The sequence below is a fragment of the Falco cherrug genome, chromosome 2 (assembly GCF_023634085.1).
Source record: "Falco cherrug isolate bFalChe1 chromosome 2, bFalChe1.pri, whole genome shotgun sequence".
Lineage (NCBI taxonomy): Eukaryota > Metazoa > Chordata > Aves > Falconiformes > Falconidae > Falco > Falco cherrug.
Window position 1 is genome coordinate 19284623 of NC_073698.1, and position 22774 is coordinate 19307396.

The following is a 22774-nucleotide window of genomic DNA, read 5'->3' on the forward strand; positions in this document are numbered from 1 at the left end:
GCCAGCTCTGCTTCCCTGGGGCCATGTTTCTTGCCCTGCCTGCAGCCAGGGAGCCCAGTCCCTCGCAGGCCTGGCCTCCCAGAGATGGAGGAGCCATCTGGGATGTAGTGACAGCTCCTTGGGTGTCACCTCCACAGTGTCAGGGACCCCGCCAGGGCCCAGGCAGCGCTAAGCCCTGGCCCTGGCCCAAGCTGTGACAAGAAATCCCTCACAGACCCAACCAGGCAGGGCGGCAAGGGGCCGAGCTCCGCGGGACCGCCCTCCCGGGAAGACTAAGGCTAGCTGTTGGATTTGGGAACCAAAGAGCGTCCACCGGCCCGCAGCGCGCTCTGAGGGAGTAAGAGGGAAGCTGACGGAAAGGCGGCCCCTGGGGCGAGCGGTGTTCGTAAGGCCCGGCCCCTTCCCTCAGCGCATCGCTGCGCACTTTGCGTAACGCCGCTCTTTCCCCGCAAAGGGGGGCGGGAAGCGCGCTGCGTAGGCAGCTGCGAGAATCGCCGCTGCTCGCGCCAGAGGCGTAAGCGGTGGGACTTTGCCCCCGCCCTCCCGCGGTGCCGGCGCGGAGGCCCAGCGTTCCCGACCTGCTGCCGCCATGGCTGCCCCGGGGCCGGCCCGGCTGCTGCGGGCTGCCGCCGCTTCCTCCCGCCGCTGGCTCTTCTCCGCCTCGCCGGCAGCCGGGACGGGGCCGGGCTGCGGTAGCGCTGCCGTGAGGGCAGCCCGGCTGTTCAGCCTCTCTGCCCGGGCGGTGCTCAGGTAAGAGGGCCGGAGCCGCGAGGCGCCGGGTTGGCTCCTCACGGTGGCGGCCGCCTTCGCGCCGCAGCAGTGCCGTGCGTGCCGCGCCGCGCCGCCGCCTGGGCCTCGGTGCTGCGGGCACCGGGGGCCGGCGGCCGGCGGCCGTCTGTGGCACGGGCCGCCCGGGTGGGGGCGGCCGAGCTGTGCTGCCGCGGCGTGACCTTTCCCCGGTCGCTCGCCGCGTCGTGGGCCGCAGGGCCCCGCCGTCCCGGCCCCGCCGCCGCCTGGCCCCCTCGGGCCAGGTCCCGGCCGCCTCCGCGCCCCGGCTCTCGCCGTGGCGGTGGCACCGAAGCGCGCTGCGGGGGAGCCTGACGGCGGGCTGCCCCCGGGGTGTCGACCGGGCGCCCACGGCGGGTAGGCCGAGCCGTGCCGGGGGTTGTTAGCTGGAGGTGCCGGAGGGTCGGCCCGGGCCGAGGGACCGCACGTTGCGGTTAAGCCACCACGCTCTATGTGACCTGGAGCCCCGCTGAAAGAGCTTACAATGTTACGGAAAGCTAAACTAGGGTTCCTGTGTTCAAACTCGTTTTCTAAACGGCTGTGACTGGCTAGGCTTGTGGTGGAAGTACAGCACCCATCAGAGCCCAATACTAAAGATATCTTCGGCCTTTGGTATAGTTTTTCATTACTAAAGAGCTCTTCTGCGTCTAAGTGTGCAGAACACCTCCTCTTTTCACCACTATGTATGAGTAGGTGTTGCAAAATGCATTATGCCTGTAGACATTTAATATTCCACAGCCCACAACGATAGATTTGCAGCTTACTGCATGTAGTCAAAGACTGTATTTATGCATGGCCTTCTGGCTTGCAGCTTGTATATTTAAAGATAGGTCAGAGCCTACAGTTAGCTGTCTGTATTTAATATACAGAAGTCCTAAAAGCCTAATTTACTTGATTGCCAGAGAAGTTTCTTTGACTCAGAACAGGACCCACAGTCAGCTGCCCAACATCAGGGGCATAGCCTAGCCTGTTTCCACAGGGTTGGGTAGCACCCTCACCATCAAAGCTGTTTCAGTAGTTTGCTTTTAAACATTCCTGTAGGTGCTCTTTTACTTACTTCTAGCAGATAGCCTCTTTCCATATTAAAAGTAACTTTTTATTCTAGTACTGCCGTATGAGGTGGGGCAGTTGATAGTTGAGTGACCCAGCTGAGCGTCTTATAAGTCTGAGTGCCCTGATGATAATTATACTGAGGTCCCTGATTCGCAGCTTTTAATTCAAAATAGAAAAATGCCATTGTAAAATATTGTCAAGTTTTTTAAAAGTTATTGAAATTATTGAACAGGGTAAAAATAGGAGGAAAAAGAATACTAAAAAGGGAAAACCTTTCCTTACATAATAGTAATCCCTCAGGTCTTTAACAAACAGACTGAATACAGATTGGAATTTATTCACATTCATTGCGCAAGCATACCAGCAAAAAAGCTCTCTTAAGCAAGTATTTCAAATGTATTGTTTATATATTCCATGTAATCGCTTGGCTGAATGAGTAAATGAGTTGGGAGAAAAAGAAAACACTTCTTTCTATATGATCTATATTAGTGTGCTCTCCTTTTATGTGCAAGTTATTTTCTCTAGTCCTGCCATTTCTGGATGTTGTATTATTTGAGATCCAGTTCTTGAACTTTATGCTGTTCAAATATACAGTCAGTGTAAAGAGATAAAAAGATGCTTCACTCTTTGTGTATGTAAAATCAGCTGTATTTGTGTCTAGAGGATGAAGACCTAGCTATACAAAATCATTACCTGAGGTGACTCTTGTGAGCAGAGGTTCCCAGGTGTTTCAGTGAAGCATCAGGTGTTACGTGTTCATTTCCATTTCATTCTTTGTCTTGCTCCATTTTTATCCATTATCCTTCCTTTTCATTTCATAGCGAATAGTAGTTATCTCAGAATTCTTTTATACCTGTGTAGGTAGCCGTACAATATTTTTGATGCACAACATAATTACTACATGTTTTAAGGATTAGTTCAGATTAACCTCTTTATTTTGAGGCCTGTATAATAGTTTCATTCATGAAACTCTTCCGACAGTTAGGTGGGGCTGTTAAATTTACCATTGCCAGCCAGTAAGCCAGCTTTATTGCAGGCCCAACTTAAATGCCTCTGTGCAATGCATTTAGCATGGGTAATAAGAGGAATTAAGAGGTGGGTGCACATCTGCAGCAGGGCTGTGATCTTACTGGCATCACTGGGACATGGTGGGATGGCTCCTATGACTTGAGTGTTGGAATGTAAGGATACAGGCTCTTTAGGAAGGACAGACAGTATGAGGAGGTGGTGTCACCCTCTATGTCGATGATCAGCTGGAGTGCAGAGAGTTCCACCTCGGGATGTATGAGGAGCCAAACAAGAGCTCATGGGTCAGGATTAAAGGGAGAGCAAGGACAGGTGACATGATAGTGAGGGTCTGCTACAGGCTACCCAATCAAGAAGACTGAGTGGATGAGGCCCTCTATAGACAGACAGGAGCAGCCTCATGTTCACAAGCCCTGATTCTCATGGGGCTCTTCAGCGACCGGATAATCTCTTGGAGGGACCACACAGCAGGGCATAAGTAATCCAGGAGGTTTCTGGAATGTGTGGGTAATAACTTCTTTCTCCAAGTGATAGAGGAGCCAACAAGGAGAGGTGCTATGCTGGACTTTGTTCTCACCAACAAGGAGGGCCCGGTGGGCAGTGTGAAGCTCAAGGGTAGCCTTGGTGCAGTGACCATGACATGGTGGAGTTCAAGATCCTTAGGGTGGCAAGGAGGGCACACAGCAAGCTCGCTACTCTGGACTTCAGGAGAGCACACTTTGGTCTCTTCAGGGACCTGCTTGGTGGAGTACCGTGGGATAAAGCCTTGTAGGGAAGAGGGGCCCAAGAAAGCTGGTTGATACTCAAGGATCACCTCCTCCAAGCTCAGGAGTGAGGCATCCCAACAAAGAGCACGTCAGGCAGAAGTACCAGGAGTCTGGCATGGATGAACAAGGAGCTCCTGAAGAAACTCAAACACAAAAAGGAAGCCTACAGAGGGTGGAAGCAAGGACAGGTATCCTGGAACGGATGCTGAGAAATTGTCCAAGCAGCCAGGGTTCAGGCTAAAGCCCTGGTATAATTAAATCTGGCCAGGAGCATCAATGGCAAGAAGAAAAGCTTCTATTGGTATGTCTGATAAAAGGAAGACTAGGGAAAATGCAGGCCCTCTCCGGAAGACCTGGTTATCTAGCATGTGGAGAAGGCTGTGGTGCTCAATTATTTTTGTTGTTGTTTTTTGTTGTCTGCACTGGCAGGTGCTCCAGCTGTGGCACCCAAGTTGCCGAAGGCAAAGGCAGGGATGGGAGAATGAAGAATCAGCATTCCTGATAATCCTGAGGCTATTTATACTTGCATAGACCTAGCACGTTTCATGTGCGTTGCCTGTGACTAGTTCACAGTATGGTAGTGTTTGGTTAGGGTTTTTTTCTTCACGCAAACAATGTATGGGTAGACAAAAGCCATGTTACTTGAAATTTATGAAGTCTAAATATTGTTTCATGCAGGTGTGATTATTATTTTTTAATGATATCTCATAGTCATTTAAAAGATCAGCACTGTGTGTTTTGAATGTCTGACTAGTCTGATTATTATGTACACACACTTCTGAAAGTATTTTCACCACTCATGCTCATGCATAATAAAGCCTCAGTGATTTTTTTAAAATTACACGTTTTGGCTATATGAAGAGTGGTAAAGATGGCAATAGCAGAAAAACATCCTACTGGAAGACTTAAGAAGGCTGTCTCTAAGTTTATTACAAATAAGTGAAACTAAAATTTATCAACCATGGTGGATTAGATCCTGTAGAAAAGACTAGTTACTCTAGTGATCTTTTAACAAAAGTCATTAACTTAGTGGTGGTACTTTAGTTTGTCCTGTTGCTGCATGCCACACCAGTTAGGCGTGCACAGCCATGGTGCAGTTCCACAACTGGCTGAAGCTAATGTAAGATTGTTACTGCTGAGAAGAGGATCCCATTCCTGTTTACTCATTTTTGTTGTGGGCAGTGGCACTTCTGTCAGTTTTGCTTGCTGGTTCAGCTGGGGCTACTGTGTTACTATGGTTGATTTTCAGCCAGATTAGCAAAATGAGTTGACTTGCTGTAGTACAGGTGTAAGGATGATGGCAGGGCAGTTTGGAGTGAGGACCACCCAAACCCACTTTTCTTTTTTATATTAAAGAGATCAGGTTTAGCCGATCATTAAGCTTAGATTGTGTTATTACATCACAAAGTTGAAGTAACACAATGGCGGTAAGTTGATGTAAATGCCACATAAGTGGCAGATCTGACTGTGTGCTGGTTCAGACATTTGTATGGACATTGACCTGTGAAGGTTGTGTTTGGGCCAGTTTTGTTTCTGGGGGCGAAAGGAACAAAGCAGGGAGGGCAGGACCATTCTTCTTGTGACACTGTGGTATTATGCCAGATGAAAGTGTAATCACAGGTGAAGACAAGTTTCAGGTGTGTTTTGAAAACTGGGAGTGAGATTGACTTGTCTGTTACAAAGGTTCCAATCTTGCTGTTTGGTCCATGTTACTTGTGATCACCTCATCCTGTAATAGTGGATGGGGGTATGTTTCGGATATTGGAAGAAATACTTAGTACTTGCCAAGTCTCTGCTGTGGGCAGAGGATGCCCCTAAGTGTAAGTACATCTTGCATTGTGTGTCCTGTCAGGGTTGTGTTGACAGAAGTATTTCTGTAAATGAGAGTGTATTTCCGTGAGCTCTGGAAGGGCTTTGTCAACCAGTTTAACATTACGCGGTAGTGGTTTACTTTGGCTGTCAGAATGTGACTTTATACCTTTCCAGATGATGGGTTTAGATTGCAAGTCTTAAACTACCAATGGAGGTGGTGAACTTTGTGCTAGTATGTTTAAGAAGTGGGTTCTTGTTTCCTTGGTTGTGCTGTGAGAATTGTTAGCACAGCAAAGGAGCAAAACAAAAAGCAAACTGGTAACTTAAACCCTCACAGAACAGTTTGCTTGAGGTGGTTCTTTGATATCATGGGTGACTGTGCAACACTGATTGCATTTTGTGAAGATATATCTTAAGATACCTGCATTTTATTATAGTGCACACTTCAGTTGCATTCTGCAGCTCAGCAAGGTCAATCCTTCATTATCGATTATAATTTTGGAATGAATTTGTAGTTAATAGTAGCTTGTGTTCTCCTTCTGGAGAATGGACTGAGTGATGATATGACAAGAACTGAACATGACATCATAGTGAATCACGGTGCATACTGCTGCCAACTGAGCTTACAGTTGCGGCAAGTGTATTAAGTCTAGAGCAACAAACATTTGTTGTTTTGAAAAACAAGCTAGGGCTTAGATTGCTAAAAACACCTTTTCTTTTACCAGTTCAAAAAATAATCTGTTCACTGATGCTTCGTTATGGCTATTTTTAAATTTTTGCTTTAATATTCAGCTCTACAGTTAAGTTTTCCTAGGGGCAACTTGATTTTTCAAGCGTGTGTGTTTTCCATATGATAGATCACCCAAAGCCCACAGTTACTAAAAAAGATCAGAAGTAATATTAAGCATGCTGTTCTTAAACGTGGATTTCACATCGAAACACATTTTTGCATTAGCTTTCAGTTGTTCTATTTGTATCTGTTATCGCTTGGTAGGATTTTTTGCTGTCCATCCAACAAGTTTTTTTTGTTTTGCTCACTTTCTGTAGGAAAGAAAATAGTCTGTTTAGAAGCAAACAAACTGTATTTTATTTGTTATTATATTAAAAGCTTTCCTTTAATTTGCATGTCAAATAACATAATATGGAACACAAAAAGAATCTTGGGGTTTTGTGCATATTAAAAGCTTTAGTCTTAAACGTATATGCAGACTGCGAGAGATTTCTTTCTTAAATAAATATTAATTGCCTGAAAAGCAAAGCAGGAAAATACAAAGCCACCTTTCTTTGAAGGCAATGTCCAAACTTTGAACTTCACTGGAATTGGTATTTACAAGGTGAAATCCTAAGAGAACCTGTGGTCAATAAAAGCATTCTGCTTTTGGAGTATTTCCATGTTTGGGAGGAGAGGAGAATCAAATTTTGAACTAAAAAGTAAAATGTCTTGGACTTTAAGCAGGAATGGGAAAATTTAAAATTCATCCTAAATGTTAATGATGAGAACAATTAAAATTTCATAAATCCAAAGCAGAGGTCCACAGAAAGCTGTGGAGAGAAGCATTTTACATAAGCTCTTTGCTTTGATAAAAGTACGACTATTGTGCCTAAAATAAAATAGCTCTGACTTGGTGAAAGGTAAAACATCAGGATTCTGTATAGTTCCTAGTGACAAAACACAAACCAAGTTTTCCTTCTTATTTTTCATGGCCTTTGTTCAATGTACAGCAATAAATGGCTGTACCTGTTACAGCTTTTAAAAGCCAGTCAGTTAGGTCTCTGTGCTGCTAGAGTTGATTACTGCTTTAATAGTATTCAGTCAATGTTAAAGAGCTAAAAAATTGTATAATTCTTTCTTTAATTCCATTACATACTTTTCTTTTTCAGCTCAGAAGATAAAATAACTGTTCATTTCATAAATCGTGATGGTGACAAATTAACAGCCAAAGGAAAACCTGGGGATTCACTGTTGGATGTTGTTGTTGATAATAATCTAGACATAGACGGTTTTGGTAAGTAGATTCACTGAATACTCTATTCAGTGTCTAGACATCGTTATGTTACCAGTTTATTTATAAATATTAATAGAATTGTAGAATCATTTAGGTTGGAAAAGACCCTTAAGATCATTCAGCCCAACTATAAATGAATATTTACTTATGAATTTATTTATAAAACCTAGCTGTACTTTATTTGGATTTTCTCCCCATTTGTTCTTTCCTGCAGGTGCATAGAATATTTTGGGTTAAGTACCAAAAAAATATTTGGGGTGAGCCTTGCTTGAATGTTCAAGGAGGGGAATGTGGACAGAGTGCTGTCAAGGTGGAGTCTGAAAGATGCCACCTGCAGACTCTTGTGAGCTGAAAGGTTCTGGAGACAACACAAAACTGGTGTGTTTTTAACAGTGTCTGGTTACGTCGGTGTTGCTATGCTGTCTCAGTTCATTGTTGGGCTTTTCGTAGCACAAATTGATGTAGTATTTGTGTGCTAAGCGAAAGAAACAACCAAATCCATGTTGGTTGGAAGGGAAGAGCGAGAATTTTAATTCTTATTAAGACTGGGGTAAAGGAGACCAGTGCCCTGGTGAAATTCTAACTCGGTGCAAGTTCTGCTTAAAATCAAAATGGGAGGAAGTTACAACACCTCTGTATTCCTTCAAGCTTTTGCACTTTCTGTACTTAGTTCCATTGAAGTTGTAGAATTCTGCCCGTGCAAAGCAGGGATGTTTGTTAATGGCGATTAAATACCTCCAGACCAGTATTTATGTGAACGTTAGCTTAAGAATTAATAGTACAAAATAAAGCAGGAAGTGAAAGTACAGTTTGCATGAGTGCATGCGCATAGCCTGGAGCAATTAGCCGGGAGGGGGGGGGGGGAGGGGCGGGAAAGTAGGGTAGTATAGCACTGTTGGAAATCTGAGGTGTGTTTTATTTAAGTGCAAATAAATTTCACTGCTAGAATAAAATCCTTGATAAGGTTTTAAATCTCAGACTTATGTCTGAGACCACTCTTATGTCTAGATTTGCATACATCTGGGGAAGAAGAATTAGCTCTTTAAAAAATCTTTTGCATTACGGGTTGGGGTAACTAGCTCTGTGTCATTTATTAAATATGGCTAGTCTGCTTATATTCTACAGTAAATATTCTCTTAGTTTGTGTAAGCATCAGCCATGTTAAAGCGCTGTGGTAAGGGTGGGGGCGGGAAATAACAGATAATGCTGTTAAACAGAAGCCAAACTAAAAATTGGAAATACTCTAACAATCTTCAATTGTAATATGCTAGTCCCATTTCAATAATCATTTGTTAATGAAACATCATACGAGGGCAGAGAAATAATGCAGTATAAGTAATGTAAAAATGCATGTTCTGTGTTTAGAAAAAAGTGAGGGGAAAAATGTATATCTTACCTGTTCACTTCTGTCACTAGGGGGCATCCCAAGTGCAGTAATAATAATCTTTATAAGGACTTCGAAAACTTTTGACTGATTCAGCTGCACTCGATTTGTTTGCTGCTCCTGGCTTTGTAGTTGCAGAAAGACCTTTCACTATTCAAATAGATTGATTAGTGTTCTTTCTTCCCCTCCTTTCTCCCTCACCTCCGCCAACATTAAAACACTTAAACTGCTGAATGACAAACTTTACATTATTTGACACTTTATTTAAACTCAACTTTTTCACATGCATTTGTAGGTACTTGAATACATGATATATTTCAAGTCTTCTAGTACAGTGTCATGCTCACTTTGAATATATGCTGTTGATACCGTTACTATATGTAACAGCATGGTACTTTCTGTGTGGTTCTTGTGGTCTGATGGTGAATCCCACTGCTTTTCATAGCAGTGGTTATACTCACAGCCTTGCTTCCCTTTGTTTCTGTATGGGTACAGAGGTGGTGTAGTCGTGATACATTAGCCAAGTTTCACTTATTTACTCATTTCCAGGGAAAGCAAAATCAAGAGTACTACCTGCTTCTCTTTTACCAGTTTAAGTCAGAGGTGGGGGTTTGTGTCCCCCAACTCCAGTCTCTACGCAAGTATGAAGAGTTCAGCTTTCTCCTCCTTTTGAAATTGCATGTTTGTTTTTCAGCAAAGGGGAGAACTGTGTGCTAACCCTATACAGTGGCAGAGACAAATTTGTTAGTGTTCAAACTTTCACTGTTCTGTGATGACTTAATTGCTCTAGCAAGCAGGTGTAGTTGATGCTTATTCTGTTCAACCATAGCAAATTCCTAGATCCTTGGCTTGGGCTGCATTACCTAGTAATACATGTAGGCCTCTGACACAGAGAAAACGATCTCTGCTGATGCCTGACTACTTGTGTTGCTGTGAATTTGTGTTCTGTTGAATGAGAAAAAATAACAAGTACAAAAATCCCTCCTTTCTGTACATCGGGGGAATTTTTTGTATAGCAAGTGTCCTCTGTTGAACTTTTTGAGGAAGCCCCAAAATGATGGGAAAGAGAAGGATAGAAGAATCAACCTTGGAAATAAATTAAGAAGAGCTGGTTGATAGCAGCATTGTTTGCTTTTGCATTCTTACAGTAGAAAACTTTTCTCTCTTTAAATGGTAGAAAGAGAATTAGTTAAGTATTTTAATTAACTACAGCATTCAAGTAAATCTTAATGTTGTAGGGACTGTAGAAATACCATTGGCAGTTGAATGCAGAGTAGATACATGAATGTGGGAATATATGAAACATTAATTTTATTAATCAACAGAGATACTTCTTGTATGAGACATATAAAAGGTTTCTTCTGAAATTGTGCTGTAATTTGAAACTTGGATTTTCTGTTATCTTGAATTATTTTTTTCTTTAGGTGCATGCGAAGGAACGCTAGCCTGTTCAACTTGCCATTTAATCTTTGAAGACCACATATTTGAGAAACTAGATGCAATTACTGATGAAGAGATGGACATGCTGGACCTGGCATACGGCCTCACAGAAACGTAAGGCAGCATAACACTTCAGTACATCAAAGAATGGAAAGATGAGTTTGCAGATGGGGCAGTCCAGTATTCTTAAATGCCTTAATGGGCTTTTAATGAATAGCTGAATTCTGTTACACAAATGGGACTGTCAAATTTAAATATTGTTTATCCGAATTCATGTTAAAAAGATGGTAGTAGTAGTAGTAGAAGTAGTAACTTCAGTTTTTGTAACTGAAGAGTGGCAGTTACCAGTACTTGCTCTTCAGAGGTGTCTGATGTGGAAGTGTCAGATGCTGAAAAAAAGACCAAAAACCCACTTCCTTCAACAAAAACTTTGTTGCTGCTGTCATGTGTGTGAATTTTTATGTTCTTGTTTCCCTTCTCTTTTCTGTCTTTCTTAGCCTGTAGCTAGTTAATGTATTTTATGAATGTGTTTACACTGGTATTTTAGTTTTGGTCAGATCTTTTTGCAGAATCACAGAAGGGCTGAGGTTGGAGGGGACTTCTTGAGGTGTTCTGGTGCAACCCCCTGTTCAAACAGGGCCACCTAGAGCCAATGCCCAGGACCATGTCCAGTTAGCTTTTGAGTATCTCCAGAGATGGAGACTCCACTGTTGTTTATGTACTTTGATAAGATCTTCACCCTGAGCCTTCTCTAGGATAAACAGTGTCTGCATGGCAGTGTCCCCGCTTGTCATGCTTTGACTCGTGTCAGAGTGCTCTTGGTGCACACAAGCCAGATTCCCCTTTGGGTGAAACTAATCCCAAAATGTGCCCTGACTGCTAATGGGCATTTCGGTGCATAGGATCAGACTAGTGGTATTCTGAAGTAACCCTCTTTTCTACATCTCTCCCACCATCATGTACCGTGTCATTAGGGTATCGCATCTTCATCGCAGGCTCATTCCTAGTGGGCTGCGCTACTTGCTGGTGTACATGTAGCCTGTATCATAGAACATACCTGTATGAACAGTAGACAGCTCCACCTTACAAGGTTTCATAAGCCCTTTCTGTCACGCTTCAAGGTAACTGCTTGTTCCAGTTGTTCTTGCAGAATTTTTCCAGTGATGTCAGAGGGCTTTATACCTGGCCTATATAGCATTGAGTTTTTATGTCTGTGTGAAGAATTACTGAGTTAACTCATTTATCTCCTTATATCAGTAATGGGAATCCCATAGTAATTGTTTCTATGTGACAGTACACTTTCTCAGTTCAGCCAAATCTTAACTTTCTGAGAGGTTGTAAAGGCAAAGAAGTCAAGCTATGATAAACTTTTTTTAGCTTCTTTTGTTTTATCCTTTTTCCTGTCTCCCCAAAAATCATTTTCAATTTTGAAAAAAATCATAAGCCTATTAAGGGTGAGTTTACTTCACTCTTACCATCTACCATAATTCTAAAAGTAACCTTTTAGATTCTGGGCCAAACCAAATCCTAAATAGCTCTGGAGGCCAGTGATCTAATAAATTTTTTTCTTTGGCTGTCTTTTAATTAAAGATTTAAAGCAAGGAGCTTTTACTGACAAACAGTAGAAAGCCAGAGCTTTCTGTTTAAATATTTCTATGTTCTCCTAGAGTTCTTCAAACTGAATTTAAGTTTTAGGCCCTCTGAAAACACTTGTACTGCTGTCAGGTTTTCCTAACATGATGTGTTCTTCCTATGGCCAGGGATCTTTTATATGTGTGAGAGGATGACTTCTTCTGGAAGGTGGAGTTTTGAGTGACTGATACTTGCCAGAGTTTACCTGGTCTCATGTGCTAATACAAACTTGTGTAATGGAGATGCACTACTATGCTCTATCATAAGTGTAAGGATAAAAGGTTTTTCTTGTCAGTGACTGTATTTGGGAAAGCTTCAGCTAGCAGCTGCCATGAGAGCTTTTTTTTTTTTTTGTAAATGAAGGACTAATTAGAAAGGTTAAAATGAAATTGTTTTGACAAACTGTCGAACAGTAGGGATTATTAAAAGTAGTAAGATAGGGGAGAGGCAAGCCCTGGCAAGTTAAATGTTTAAAGAGAATACCGAAGGAAAAAAAATATGCAGAGAAACAGCTTGCTAAAAAGTAGAAAAATATTTTTGTTTCTAACCTATCAGAAGCAGGAAGCTTGTCTGCGTGAAGAGCCTGTGGGTGATGTAGAAGGTGCACTTAAAATATAAAAAGATAACATAAGTCAAGTTTCTTTTGCATTGCTGTTTCCAGAGATGTTACGCCATGTCTGTGCACTGGAAGATTCCTTTGCAGAGGGCTTCTTGGAGTGTCTGTCTCAAACTGGATGAGTCCATAGAATTAATATTACAGCAAATAAGTAAAATGGGTAGTGACAAATGGTGATGACTAGGTAGCATTCACCCAGGCGTTCTACAGGAGCTATGACACTTCTCAACTACTGTCTGTACGGCTTAATTAGTTGGTTTAAAACTGCTTCCACATCAAAGGAATGGACGGTAGCACCCCAACTTTTAAAATGAGATCATCGGAACTGAAGAACAGTGAGTCTGATTGCATACTGGACATGTTAATCGTGTGTCTGTGGGCTGCTGCTTTTTTATAGTTTGTACTACATGATGGTAAGCAAAGAATTCAACAGAGCTTTTGTAGAGGGATGTAACAGGTACGGGAATTCTTCAGTTGAGTCACTGAGTATGAAGAAAATATTACAGTTCATGTAGCGTACTTAAATCCTTTACTAAGTTTTGTGTTGCAGTGGGATAAGAGTGGAGACCCTGTAAAGGATAAGTAATTGGTTTTAAAAAAAAATAGCTTGCTTGCGGGGATTGACTAAATGATCTTTTTCGGGGTCCAAGCTTCTTCACCTTTAAGGGGTGGAGGAATCTGGTTAAATATCTCTAAAACTGTAAATGCTGTGGAAGAATTTGAATAGGAGAAGGTAGTTTGTTTCTCACAGTGTTATTTAGTGCTGCCTAGTTTTTGTACTGCTGTGTAGCAGTCTCAAAACAAAGGGCAGTGTGATTTCACATGAAGTGAATCCATTGCCACGCTACAGAGTATGTATGCAGTCAGCATTGGTCTGTAGTGAAAAAACATACTTTAGTAAAATTAAGCCGTATGAGCAATGCTGCATATAAATACCAGAAGTCATATCTATAAGATTCCATTTCTAAAGCTATTTTTATGGGTACATATTAATGAGATTAAATCTTCTGGTTAATGTATGTATTAATATGGACAATCCAGTAATTTGTGGTATACAGTCACTTACATAAAGTGTTACTTTTGGGTATAGTACTGAATTGGGGGCTTTAATTGATCACTACATGCTTGAAAGAGTTCTGTGTAGATGTTAATGTAGTACCATTTTTTAATAATATCTCTGCCAACATTCCTGTACTGATTAAATCCTTCAACTAGTGCTACAGGATATTGCCCGTCCTTGCCAATGTTTTAAGTATTCTGTACTTCAGTACCAAGGCATAGACACTGAATTAAAGATATCTCAGTAATAAAAGTGGCTTATAATGTCTGCAGAATTTTGTTGTGGTATTAAATATTTTTTAGTTGCTTACATACAACATTTTTTCATGTTGAATAAATGATAGGTAGAAAAGTGAAGGATTACATCTCCTCAGGTGCCATGAGTATTTTAGCCTTCTCTTTTCTACGTTTCTTGTCTTTTCACTCTTACTTTTCTGTCTTAATGACTCAATCTGGAGTTGTTTAGTTTGAAGACATTGGACCCTGGATAGGATAGGTTATGCTTTTTATGAGGCTTTCACTCAAATTCATTGCCTTCATCTCTTCAGAGATGCCAAATGTCCTTTGGGAGATCAAATGTCACTCGCTGCACTTGACCTAACTATTGGTGACCCATTGAAAGTGGAAGGGTCACCCTTACTATATGTTGTCTCAGCAATAGGAAGTACTCAGTGTATACCTTTCCAACGTACTTGTTATTTAATGATGATAGCAATGAACTCTGTTATTTAATGTAAATCATTATTATTGCCACGTATATCTTTGCATTGATGCATGCAGTTCACTACTGATCTTGATTAAGACCATGTACAAGAGTGGCTGTTTCTAGATCATAATACGTTCAGGATGGCTGAATGTTGGAGGCATAAGGGGGTAAATGCTGTTAGATATGATTGGCTAAAACTAACGACAATGTCGTATTTCCCTACAGATCACGTTTAGGCTGCCAAATTTGCTTGAAGAAATCGATGGATAATATGACTGTTCGAGTACCAGAAGCTGTTGCCGATGCTAGACAATCAGTAGATATGAGTAAAAACTCCTAAAAGAAAACATCTTAGGGGTTTTAAAGAAGCTTAATTATTTTTATAACTTATTTTTAAATGTATAATTAAATATGGAAACTTACATAATTGTGAGTTATTTTATATGACTATCAATATTAGATTAATGCTATTTTAATTTTCTTTATAGAACCTCCTATATTTTTACGCTTAAAATGCAATAATACTTCTTATAAATGATTACTGGATTATAAATGTTAGCAACTGCATTACAGATTTCATATAATGTTATGCCAAAACCTTTAACGATGTTTGAAAACTGGATCACTTCTACAAGACTTCTCCTAAAAACCCCATGGCATTTCTCTGTTTCAGACCTGGATATGTAAGAGAACAAGAGTGCGTGGGGTCTTTTTAAAGTGTTGTCATTAAACATGGTGTGCTTGGAGCTAATTCACGCTCTTAGTAAATATGATACTTTCTCAGCAAATACTGGGTTTTCAGGGTAGGGATTTTACAAACTTTGGAATCTTAATGAGATGTAGCCACTTTTGTCTTGCAAAAATACCATTAAAACCATGAAATCTAGGGGCCAAATGGGAATGTTGGCACCTGCAGCTTAATTGCTGCAGTGCACCTCTGTTGCCCAAATCAGAAGTCAAAAAACCTCAACCGTATTTGTTTGACTACACTACAAATTTGGGGATACGCATGACTTAGAAGAGTAAAGCCTTGGAGCTGTCTAATGGGAGAACATAACCACTGGAGGTAATTGTGAATTATTGGCATTCTCTGGAGATGGCCGAGTTGGGATTGAAGAAGGCAGTGTTTGCCAATACAACATTTGTTCTGAAATCTTTATTGCATTTTGAGTTCTGAGCTTGTTCAGGAGGCAGTCTGGTGTTAGCTAGGGTATTCAGCTTAAAGAGATTTGCAGATTCTGGGCCTTGCTCTGAGGATCATTTCAGTAACAGTTGATGTGAAATGATCAAGTATAGTTATTCCATAAAGATGGACTAGGTTCCCCAGAAGATGTAGGGAGACCTCCATGGTGGCATAGTGTGTGGGCTGATGATGAAGAGCTTTCAGCTGGATCTTGTTTTAATCTTTCTGAAGTAGACCAAAATAAAATAATATTGCTAAGACTTCCTATTATTCTCTCCAGTTTTTGTTGCCTAAATACTTAAATGAAATGGTCGTCACCAACACAATAATTGTTACCCTTATAAAGTTATTTTAATTTTTTGGTGTATTTTTATAGATAAATATATATATATAAATATGTTTATTTACATTTGGATGATCTAATTCATTCATTAATGCCTTATTTGAACTGATGACAATAACATCTAGACATCTTTCCTTGCATTATTGTATTTATGGAGAGGAGGGAAAAATAATATTTTTCTGGTGTTGATATTTGGATTATTCTGAGCTTCATGAAGAGGAGAAAAAATAAGTCCTTCTTTGTTATAAAAAGAAATGTTTTCTAGAACTGTATTGAAAGTAGATCTGGTTCAGATTCTTTCATTTCCCATCTTGAGTAGCTATTACTTTGTTTCCTGGTGTTCCCTTTGGACTTTCCCCTAAACCAAGACATGCTTAATGCGGTCTGCTGAGAACTTAATCATACAGGGCTTTCAGAATACATTTCCTATCTCATCTAACTCAAAGTACGACTTCAGAGTTGAAATTTCCTGGCCTTTTGAAAGACAAAGAGCGATGCTGGGTAGAAGGGTGGAAATAAATTGAAGAAATGTTCTGAAGATGCTGCTGTCTTTCTCTTCAACTGCTGTGACTAACCATAATTTAGAGGTTACCCTCCCACAATCGGGCACTAAGGTAAATCAGTTCTCACTTTGCATTGCCTTTGTCCTGAATTCATCTGTATATAGCAATTATTACTAAATCTTGAACTTTTTTTTTTTTTAACATGAGATACAGCTCTTTAGCTTCCAAGAGAGGGAACTCAGGTTATAACCAGATGTACTGTGCATTCTTACATTGGAAAGAAATCTGAGGTTTTGGTATAGCTGTTGGGTTTAGGGGTGGATGTTGGTGTTTGGGTTTCGGGGGTTTCTTGGATTTTGGTTTGGGTCTGGCTATTGGTTTTTTTTTGTTTTATGTACAGCACCAGGCACTTCTCCTTGGGGGAATCTTGAAGCACTTAACACTGTGTTAAACAAATGTGAAACGGCTCTTGCGACAGTTTTCTTTCTAAGCCAAGGTTTCATTGAGCACTTCCTGTGACAGCTGCTCATTACAAAGACTTTGACTCTCCTGTAGTGTGCCTGTGGAAGGAATTACTTAGCACAGCAAGGCAAAAAAGGACGCTTCAAAGTTCATTTTGAATCCTAGAGGTATCCCATATTGCATGCAAATGGAAATCTCAGAAGGCAAAGGAACTGATGTGTAATCCCTGAAATACACAGCTCGGAGATACTTGCTTCCTTGTTGTCAAAATCATTTGCAAATAAATCTTGTTTTATATCACTTTCTGACACACCTTGTTTGTATTGATTTTTCTTCCCTTTTTCTCTAAGCAGTGAGTGTATTTCTGGGTGTGAAATGGAACTTAACAGTTAATGATACACGTTCAAGTGTAAGTATGAACTGTTGTGCAATGGCACACAATTAAAACATCAAACCTAGTTAAATGTGTATTTACTTCCTTGTCCAAATAAAGATTACAGGTAACCTGCTTTCTAAAAGCATTTCCTTTCTCTGGTAAAGTATCTTCTGTCTCTCACCCCTCAAAAATGAGAAGAAAATCACAACTGACTTTGTTCCCTGTGGTTTTAAACTTCAGTTCACGGCATGTGCTCACAGTGTGGGGCAGGCACGTGCTTTTAATTCACAAGCACTGGGGGGGGGGGGGCTGCCTTCTGATTCTTGGGGGTGGAACGGTGCTTTGGATTTCCTTGGTTTTGTGAGGAAGGCAGGAGAAAACCATCCTCTGGTGAAAGGAAAGGTTTCCTCTCTTTGTGAGTGGGGGGGAGCATGTCTGTGGCTCTAGGTCACGTCCCTTCCCTCCACCCCCTTAACTGCGTTGGGTTTGGGATCCTGTTGGCTTCTGTTCTGGGCAGGGAAGCTGACCACAGGAGGTTGCAGTCCCCCCTGTTTCTGTCATGTTCTGTGTTTGTGTGGTGTCTGAAGGGGAAAGGAGGTGCCTCGTGCTCCCACATGGCTACATCTCGTTCTGCTGGGGGAAATGGCCATCACTGGAGTGCGAGCTGTCACTGGGGAGAGGAGAAGGGAAGTTCTCCAGGCAGTTTGTTACTTCTTGGGCAGAAAACAACCTGAATCCGAAGTTCCCCAGTTTTGACTACAGGGCTCCAAAAGATTTAAAGCAGTTGTGTCCCAACTTAATTCACATTCCATCTGGAGGCAAGCTGAAAAGGCCATGTCCATAAACGGCTGCAGTGAAAGTGGCAGTGCTTCCCCTGCTTACAGGTCTGGGCTAGGGCATGGACACTCCCTACAGCCTGACTTCCTTTTGCCCTCACAGAGGGTAACATGGTATACAGAAAAAAAGAAAAAAAAAAATCCTTATTTCTCGGGAGGAAAAAGGAGAAATAAATCTCCAGTAATGCTCGAGCTGAGTCACTGAGCTATCAAACAGAAAAGGTTTGGGAAGAGGCTGCGGCTGCCGTAGGTGATTCTTCCTCAAATGATCTGAAAAGATGTGGAAGGGGAACAGGGATTTCCTGCGCCTGGGGGGGCTGTTGCCACTGTGGGTGGCCGTGTAGGTGTGCGTGCAGCTGCTGCGGGCTGGAGTGCCTCTGTCCTCTTTCTCTCCCTGTTGCGCTGCCAGGACAGTAGAAGCTGCACAGTCTGTACATAAACCAACAGGTGTTACGAGTAACCCTGAGATTTCATTTCTAATCTACTCACCACCACTTCTTTTTTTATGAAGTTAATTCTTTTTTTTTTTTTGGTGACCTGTTCCAAATTTAAAAACGCCTTAAAAGTAACTTCTGGCCAGCAGTGATTTAGCATTTGCAACCGGAGCAAACTCTTCACCTAAAGCTGTGGCCCCATTGTGCTCGGAGAAAAACCTCTGGGGTCCCCCTCCACAGTTCTGGAAGCTCCCTTGACCTCAGCCCAGCAGCAGAAACGTTTTGAGCCCTGTTTAGCACCATGTGCTTCCGTGAGTGGTGCTACCTCGGTCTGGCTGGCGGCATCCCCTTTATGCCTGACCCCTTCCACAGCACAGCACTTGCTTCCCCAAACAGGCACCGGGGTACATCTCATATCTGCTAGAGGTGAGGAAGGATTAAAAAAAAGGGGGTTGAACAGACCCAGTACAACCTTCCTCAGGTATAGCGGAGCTTTCGCCTTCCCTTTTCTGGCTCTTTTAGAGCACGTCTGTGCTAGAGAACAGGACCTGAAATCCTCTCAGCCAGGGCTGACCCCAGGTGTAAACCCCGCAGCGCAGCGCTAGTCGGGGTTAGAACTTGGGCCTGGGAGCAGCGCAGCAGGTTCGAGCAGCTGTGCCTGTGCGCCTGGCCCGGCCGCTGCGTTCAGAGGGAGCTGGTCCCTGCGGAGCTGGCTGAGATGTCTAGAGCTGTGAAAGAAACGTAGGCTCAGCGTTACAGTGGAAAAGAGCTATTGCGGGATCAGGCCAGGCTGCCACAGCCTCGGGTACCTGCGCCTGGCCGGCAGCGAGGCTGAGCATGCAGTGCCAGAGACAGACGGACACACGGACACATGCGCATCAGCCAGGCCCATCAACGCAGACACAAACCACCTGGCCCGTGAGCTCCCAGCTCCTGCAGGCAGCAGCTCCCTCCGCCAGTGAGCTGGTGGGCAGCTGCTGCCATTGACCGTGTGGGCTGGTGGCTTCCTGTGGCAGCCCTGGGCGCAGCCCCGTCAGGGGCTCTGCTGGCCCTGGTGAGGTTGTGGGGGTTCTCCTGCCGGTCAGGGTGCCTCTGCTCCTTTGTGTTTGCGGGGACGAGCCATTGATTGCGGTTCACACTGTTCCATGTTGGGGTGGGACACCTGTGCTCCTGGTTTCTGCAGTGCTGCGGCAGCCAAGAGAGGACGTGTAACATCTGAGAACTGATAATGACATGGGACACTGGTGCCAAGTAAGTATCTGCTTCCAGATACTCTGGAGAAGTCTGTGCATCAGCACCGGGTTGCAGCTACGGCTGAGTAGGACTTTGTCCCACTGGCAGCGAACTGCCACTAGCAGCTGATGAGCTGAAATCTCTAGGTTTGGAGAAGTCTGTCCCGTCTCACTGAAGGAAATGCCAGGCAGTAGATGGCTTTTTTCCTTCAGGCTGTGTTTGATCAAAAATGTCTCTAGTTAAGAATCTAGTTTTGGATCAAACAAATAGCTAGGTAAGTTGGATGTTCTTACTCCATCCAAGCGCATCTGAGCAGGTTCAGAGGCAGGTTAGCAGCTCACTCTCATTTTATCCTTCCTCAGGTAACAGCCCTGCTTTGCACAGGTAAGCCAGCCCTAACTTTTTATCTGGCGAGCGCTCACAGTCTTTACCGGTAACGGTTTGGAAGCAGAAGGGCATTGCCTTCCTAGAAAACTCTGACTGGAGGGGAGAAAGAGCGAGGGAGAGCTGATGCAAGAAGACAGCGATGCAGCTGCAGGCTCTTGGATCCAGGAGAGAGAGGCAGACACATACCACCCAGGGAGCCAGCAACGGGTTTTGGCTGAGGATAAAGGTAGAAGGTCTCATCTCAGAGGAATGTTTAACAACAGATGAAAATAGCTGCAAAAGAAAACAAATGGTGTCACAGAGACAGGGCATATGGTAGCTCAGAGTGACGGGGAAGCTCGTTCAGGCTGCGGTTCAGTTTCAGGGGACTGATGACTGTCAGGAGGGAGCACAGCAGGGGATGGCCAGGGCAGGAAATTCTCTGCTTCAGATTTCAGCACTTTTTTTTTTCTCCTTCCAGCCTAATTGAGTTGTTATGATCATCATAGCCATTGGATTTTCATCAGAAAATCAGGAAAAACATATTCTGCCTTGCACGGAGAAGAAAAAACAATCAATGTCTCTTGCCTTGAAGTTTTCTGCCCGTCTGGGGCTGTCCTTCAAGGAGCAGAGCAGCGCAGGAGCCTCCGTGGCAAAGGTCCGGGGACAAAGAGCAGAGCTGCCCCGAGGGTGAATGTTGTCCTAGCAGGGACGCTCAGGAGACCGCTCCCTCCCTCCGCTGAGTGTTGTGTACACTAAATGTTGTATTTCCAACTCGAACAGCCCGTGTTTGAGCACCAAATGCAAGCATCACGTTAAAAATGACCTTAATTAGAGGCCTCATTGCTGATCTTTATTATCTACCAGTTTTGCATTTTATTAAATAATTGTCTCTGGGTAAGAAGGATGGGAAAGGTTTAGCTTCTATTTTGCCTGTTACATTACTTACTTTTGGAGGTAAAAATGCCTAAAGGAGGCACAAGCTATCAGAGACCTTTACAACAGCACACAGAAATGAAGGGGGGAAACCAATTACCAGGGAACACGAGTTAATTCTTAGAATAAAAGTAAAGTAACCGCAGCATATTTGCTATGGTATTTCACTGCTTTTATAATCGGTTAATCAGTGCTGTCAACTGCCCAGCACCAGGCTGCTCCTTACCATAAAGCCCTGTCTTCACCATAAATAATGTATTTAATCCCTTTCTATTTCCTTTCAGCTGAAGAGCCTTTATAATGGCTCTAGATCCCAGGAATTTTGTAACGTTAACCTTCCTCTGAGGGTCAGGTGCCAGAAATTCTTACTCCGGCAAAATAATTTCCCCAAATCTTTTCGCTAGCAAGTGAAAAATGAATCCCATCCCCAAGCCCGAAGTGAGTTTGAGCTGCAGTATAATCAGCGCAAGTACAACCTGCCTCGGCACCTGCCCTATTGCACGATGCAGACACAGCCAGCGGTTCATGGTTTCTGGAATGAGATATTGTTTACCAAACCGATAGGGCTTATTTTGCTCCTTCAGATCTGGAGTGCATTCAAAAATATACAGGAAGGTCCACTTGGTGAAAATTCATGGTCACCTTTAAGCGTGGAAGGAGACCTGTGTTATTTAAGGAGTTCATTCTTGGCAGCAGATTTGGGTGGCTGCTGCTCTGACAGCAGGTCCGAATCTGTAAACACTTGACCCAAATCAACTGAGGGAAGAAAAGGACCCTTTAGCTGATCCCCGCCACTTGCTCTCCACCTCTCCAAAATAAACAGGCTGGTATGTCTTGGTTCAGCAAAAATGTTGAAACAAATTACACTTGATACAAGTCACAGTACTATTTCAGAAGTGAAAACAGCAATATTCCTTCCAGACCACGCTGAATATTTAGATATAAAAATAAACCACCTAGCCAGGCTCTGCTGGTGCATGCACTGAGCTGCCAGTCCTCTCCTCTTGTACTTCCCATGCTGCCTCTGCCAGAGAGCTGATTTATGGTCTGTTTCTCTCCTGCTCCATCACCTGCAACTCTTCATGACTTCCACTCGCTCAGTGGGTACCTCTGGTTTTGGGTTTTTTTCCCTGCCCCGTTTATGTCCTTTTTATGATGTTTCTTTGTCACAGAGACATCAGATATCCTGCAAAAATTTCCTTTTTAACACACGAGACAATATTTGCATTAAAAGCAAACTGCTCGTTTCCATGGTTGTGAAATTCTTCAGCTTTCTCTTACTTTCTGAGTAACCGCGATGCCTGGAATCCTGGCAGGGTAAACTGCTGTTGAAAATAAAACCCCCTCCAGGCCCTGGCAGAGGAAAGAGGGAACGGGCACAGGAGCAGCTGCTGGCTCCAGTGCCACATCCTTGTGTTTCAGTACTGGCTGTGGCCCCTCTTCCATCCCCAGGAGCTGTAGGGGGGAGCTCAGGGCCTGACCCCAGCACAGCGCTGAGGTTCAGTCAGTGCACAGGGCTGTAGAGGAGCAGCCAGGATGAGTTTGCAGAGCACAAATGTTCTCAGGGCCACGCAGCGCCAGAAAACCTCACGCTCCTGCTGCGTGGCTTTTGCCAAAGCTGCTCCTGCGCAGTGCTGAAGATACATGGTGTAGCTGAGCGTATAGCAAGAGACAATTTAATTAGTGACTGCTTAGAAGCCTCATGTCTGAACAGCTTCATCTGGCGCTGCGTACTTCATATGCTGTCTCTGCCAGGCAGAGCTCGCTCTCTATTGCTATTAACTTTGATATCCTCCTTAAAAAAAATAATGTGAT

General features: G+C 43.1%; 1 protein-coding gene across 1 annotated transcript; it reads left to right on the forward strand.

Moving 5' to 3' along the window:
• Window positions 1-358: 358 nt before the first annotated feature.
• FDX1 (ferredoxin 1) lies at window positions 359-17086 on the forward strand. The gene is made up of 4 exons (XM_055702531.1): window positions 359-750; window positions 7326-7450; window positions 10259-10388; window positions 14513-17086. The coding sequence occupies exons 1-4, from the start codon at window positions 590-592 to the stop codon at window positions 14625-14627; spliced, it is 531 nt and encodes a 176-aa protein (XP_055558506.1). The 5' UTR covers window positions 359-589; the 3' UTR covers window positions 14628-17086.
• Window positions 17087-22774: the final 5688 nt, after the last annotated feature.

Excerpts from the sequence above, each read along its gene's own strand:
- FDX1 (XM_055702531.1), top strand. The coding sequence starts at position 590 with ATGGCTGCCCCGGGGCCGGCCCGGCTGCTGCGGGCTGCCGCCGCTTCC. Across the intron at positions 751-7,325 it reads TCTGCCCGGGCGGTGCTCAG|CTCAGAAGATAAAATAACTG; the intron begins GTAAGAGGGCCG and ends TTTCTTTTTCAG. Across the intron at positions 7,451-10,258 it reads TCTAGACATAGACGGTTTTG|GTGCATGCGAAGGAACGCTA; the intron begins GTAAGTAGATTC and ends TTTTTTCTTTAG.